Raw genomic sequence first — 3656 nt, forward strand, 5'->3', positions numbered from 1 at the left:
CGACTAAAGCGCTAAGTTGGCAACACTGCTCTTTGCATGGTTTGTTTTCAAATGGTTTGCTGCTGTCTGTTTGGACCTTTCTGAACATGTGCAGCTAATGGACTGATCCAATATGGTGGACACTGAAGGAGGGGCTGAGACACTTAATATTATAAGCCTTCTGATGGCATTTTAGTGAAAGGATTTTTATAAAAAAAAAAAAAACATGATTAATGTGCACAAATAAGTATTAACTTATGTAATCAGAGTTTTATGGGGGCCCCAGGAACTTAGGGCCCTAGGAAACTGCCTAGTGTTTCCTAATGGTAAATCCGCCCCTGTCGTCAAGGTCGGAGATTCAGAGGGTCAGATGAAAATGAACAACATCTCTTCCAGACTGAATCACAAAGCCACAAACAGGACAACTTCCACAAACACCGTGAGCCAAAGTCCCTTTTTGCTCCATCTCTGCAGCAGAGAGGTGACCTTTCCTCCGGTGATATGTCGAACTCACCTGAGGGCTCTGTTCTGTCATACCACCTGAGGTCTGTGTCTGGGTCTGCATCCTTTCTCCACATGCCAGTCCAGGGTACATGTCACAAAGGATGACACAAAAAGCTTTTGCCCCCTTTTTTTTATCCCTTCTTTCATTTCACCGTCTTTTATACCATTTCAAATGTGCAATGCTTCCCACTGCGGCTGCAGCTCTTCTTTAAAAGGCTAGATTATGAAATGAATCTGCTTTTAAAATGAAACAAAGTGATGAAAATAGTAAATGACAAGAAAGCACTAAACAGAAACATAAGGAGAGCAGGACGGTCACTGTGTGAGCATCAGCAGTAAAGGGAAAGGATAATGGGAAACATGAGTGAAAGGATGGGGGTTCAGATCCCTCTTTGATGTTCTCTCTGAGCTCTGACCCGCCTGGACCATGAGAAAGAGAAGAAAGTGCTGCGGTCCTGATCCTGTCTAGCCATTAAGGGCAAAGACAGGACACATCATAAGTGGCTGGAGGAGAAGAAAAGCGAGGGCAGTGAGGGAAAGATGTGAGGCTGCATCAGGTGGAGGTCATGATAAGACAGGAAGGGCTGAGTCACAGCCACGGGTCAGCCGTGTTCTCCCAAATACGTTTATCAGACCGAAAAATTGAACAGAGCCTCACATAAGTCACCTTCTCTTCAAATATTGTTTTTGTCTGCTCTCAAAGCTGCAGAGATCAATGTCCAGTTTTAAAATGTTTTGCTGTCTTTCCTTTTATCTCTCCGCAGGCATTTCTTGTTCAAGACGTCATCAGGGACCACCCCTCTCTTCAGTAGCTCCTCCCCTGGATACCCGCTGACTTCAGGGACCGTCTACTCTCCGCCCCCTCGCCTGCTGCCCAGGAACACCTTCTCCCGCTCAGCCTTCAAGCTGAAGAAGCCGTCCAAATACTGCAGCTGGAAATGCGCGGCGGTGACGGCAATCGCAGCTGCCGCCCTTCTGGCCATCTTACTGTCCTACTTCATCGGTGAGTGGAAAGGCAGGGAAAGCTGCACCCAAAGACATGGCAACCTTCGCACTTTAGTGAAATAAATCAAATAAAAAATAAACCTATCTATCGGTAGCCAGTAGAGACTCAAGAATTAAAAATAAATAATCTCTTTTTAGGATTTTATTTAATAGCAAAACGATCTGACATGATGTTATTAGCAGAACTGCTTTTAATCTTTTATTTTACCTTTTATTCAACCAGTTGAAACTTCATTAATAACATGTTATATGATGAAACAGGCAGGAGGAAGGATGATAATTCACATTAGAACAATCCCTTTATCTTAATGTACCCTAGGTTGTCGTTTTCTTCCAGATACAAACCTTACGGTTAGCCTACATTTACTTGAGTAACTATTTGAAGCAAATGTACTTATAGGAGTAGGCTTACTGTGCCGTACCTCTTACTTTTGTTTGAATAATATTCTTATAATATTCTTAGTATCGCTAATCCTACTTGAGTAAAACCTCAGACTACTCTGTTGTTGTTAATACCACTTTCCCACTGGCTGAAGAAACTGTTTAAACTCGACAATCGACGTTAAAACCACATTAAAATCTCCTTGGCTCTGACCGGTATGCTCTGGAAACACCGGAGTCGGGTTGACCTGCTAAATTACGTGATACCATTGAACGCCACATACAGATGTCAACACACCGCGCCAGTCGCCTCTGATCTAACAAGCAGAAACAACTCTGTTTACATTGGATAAACATGGAGCAGGTGTGGTTAGAGGGATTCAGACAAATAATAGAGAGAAACAGTAAAGCACACTGACTACGCCCTGGCTTCATTACATGTTGCTCTCCATTGTTTACCTTCCTGATTTCTGTGGCACTGGTGACATCTTCAACCGTAACCCAGTGTGATGATGTCACCAGACTCGCTGTGGCGGGTGGACAGAGGCCACTCAGCTGCCAGCGAGGGGTTAGACCAGCTTTTATAGCCAGTGGGAAGGTAGCCAAATGCCGATTGTTAGCCGGTTGAAAATTATGCGTAAACCTGGTATTTTCAGTGGGAAACGTCTTAAGAGGAGTGAAAATGAAACCCAAAGTCTTTCAAACCCAACTTCCTCTGATACCATCCACCACCACCCCAAACAAGATCAGTGAAAGCTGGCAGCGTTGTTACCATGATATTGCAGTATCACTATTTATTACTTTTCGGCTCTGATCTGCATGCTCTGGGAACCCTAATGCCGGGTTGACCCGTTAAATTACGTGACATCATTGAACGCAGCGTACGGATGTCAACACACTGCACCAGTCGCCTCTGATCTAACAAGCAGAAACAACTGTTTACATTCAATAAACATGGAGCAGCTCTGGTGAGACGGATTCAGACAGATAATAGGGAGAAACAATAAAGCACACTGACTACACCCCGGCTTCTGTCTATGTTGCTCTGCATTGTTTACTTCCCTGATTTTTGTCGCAATTATGACATCATCAATGCTAACCCAGCTCGATGATGTCACCAGACACGCAGACAGAGGCCACGCAGCTGCCAGTGAGGGTTTAGACCGACTAATGCCGATTGTTAGCGGGTCGACCATGTTTGGGGAAAAAAGAAAAAGTGCGAAAAGAGCGAAATAGTAATTTGTACTATTCCTAACTCAGGTAAACAAACTGTAAACGGTAGATATTAGCAGTGGAAGTTTGTTACCTACCCTGACATATATACAGTTCTCTTTGTAAGGATTTGTTTTCTAAGTTTTATGTTGCAAAGAAAAAAATATCCAATCCAAGTATTTCTAATGGTCTTTTTGTTCTTTTTTTTTCATGAGATTTATTTTATATTCTTTACATGTTTGAGTTTTTTAAATGGCTTTTTTGTTTTCCTGTTAAACGTCCCAGCCAGTTGCCATTTGGGAAGCATATTAGGGCTGACACTAACAATTATTCTGCGAATCGTTTAATCTGTTGATTATTTTTTTAAATTAATCAAATAGTAATCTGATAGCCAAGATTCCTTAAAGAAGTTTTTTTTTAACAGAATCAAACCAGGTGAAACTAGAACTTTTCCACTTTATGAGTTTTGGATAGTACGGAAGAGGATTAGGGCCACTGAAAAAAAGAAAGTTAAGTGATTTTTAAGTTTTATTTCAGTTTAACCCCTAGAACCCTACGGACCCACCGGTGGGTCC

The 3656-nt window shown here is 42.4% G+C and overlaps 1 protein-coding gene across 1 annotated transcript in view; it reads left to right on the plus strand.

Annotated features, from left to right (window-relative positions):
• Positions 1-3656, plus strand: part of tenm2 (teneurin transmembrane protein 2) — a 447642-nt gene that overhangs the window by 344769 nt on the left and 99217 nt on the right. The window contains exon 8 of the mRNA XM_015382666.1: positions 1248-1486. Within this exon, the coding sequence (XP_015238152.1) occupies positions 1248-1486 (239 nt within the window). The remainder of the gene's footprint in view (positions 1-1247; positions 1487-3656) is intronic.

This window comes from Cyprinodon variegatus, unplaced genomic scaffold, assembly GCF_000732505.1.
Source record: "Cyprinodon variegatus isolate N-32 unplaced genomic scaffold, C_variegatus-1.0 Scaffold13, whole genome shotgun sequence".
In the NCBI taxonomy this organism is placed as follows: Eukaryota; Metazoa; Chordata; class Actinopteri; order Cyprinodontiformes; family Cyprinodontidae; genus Cyprinodon; species Cyprinodon variegatus.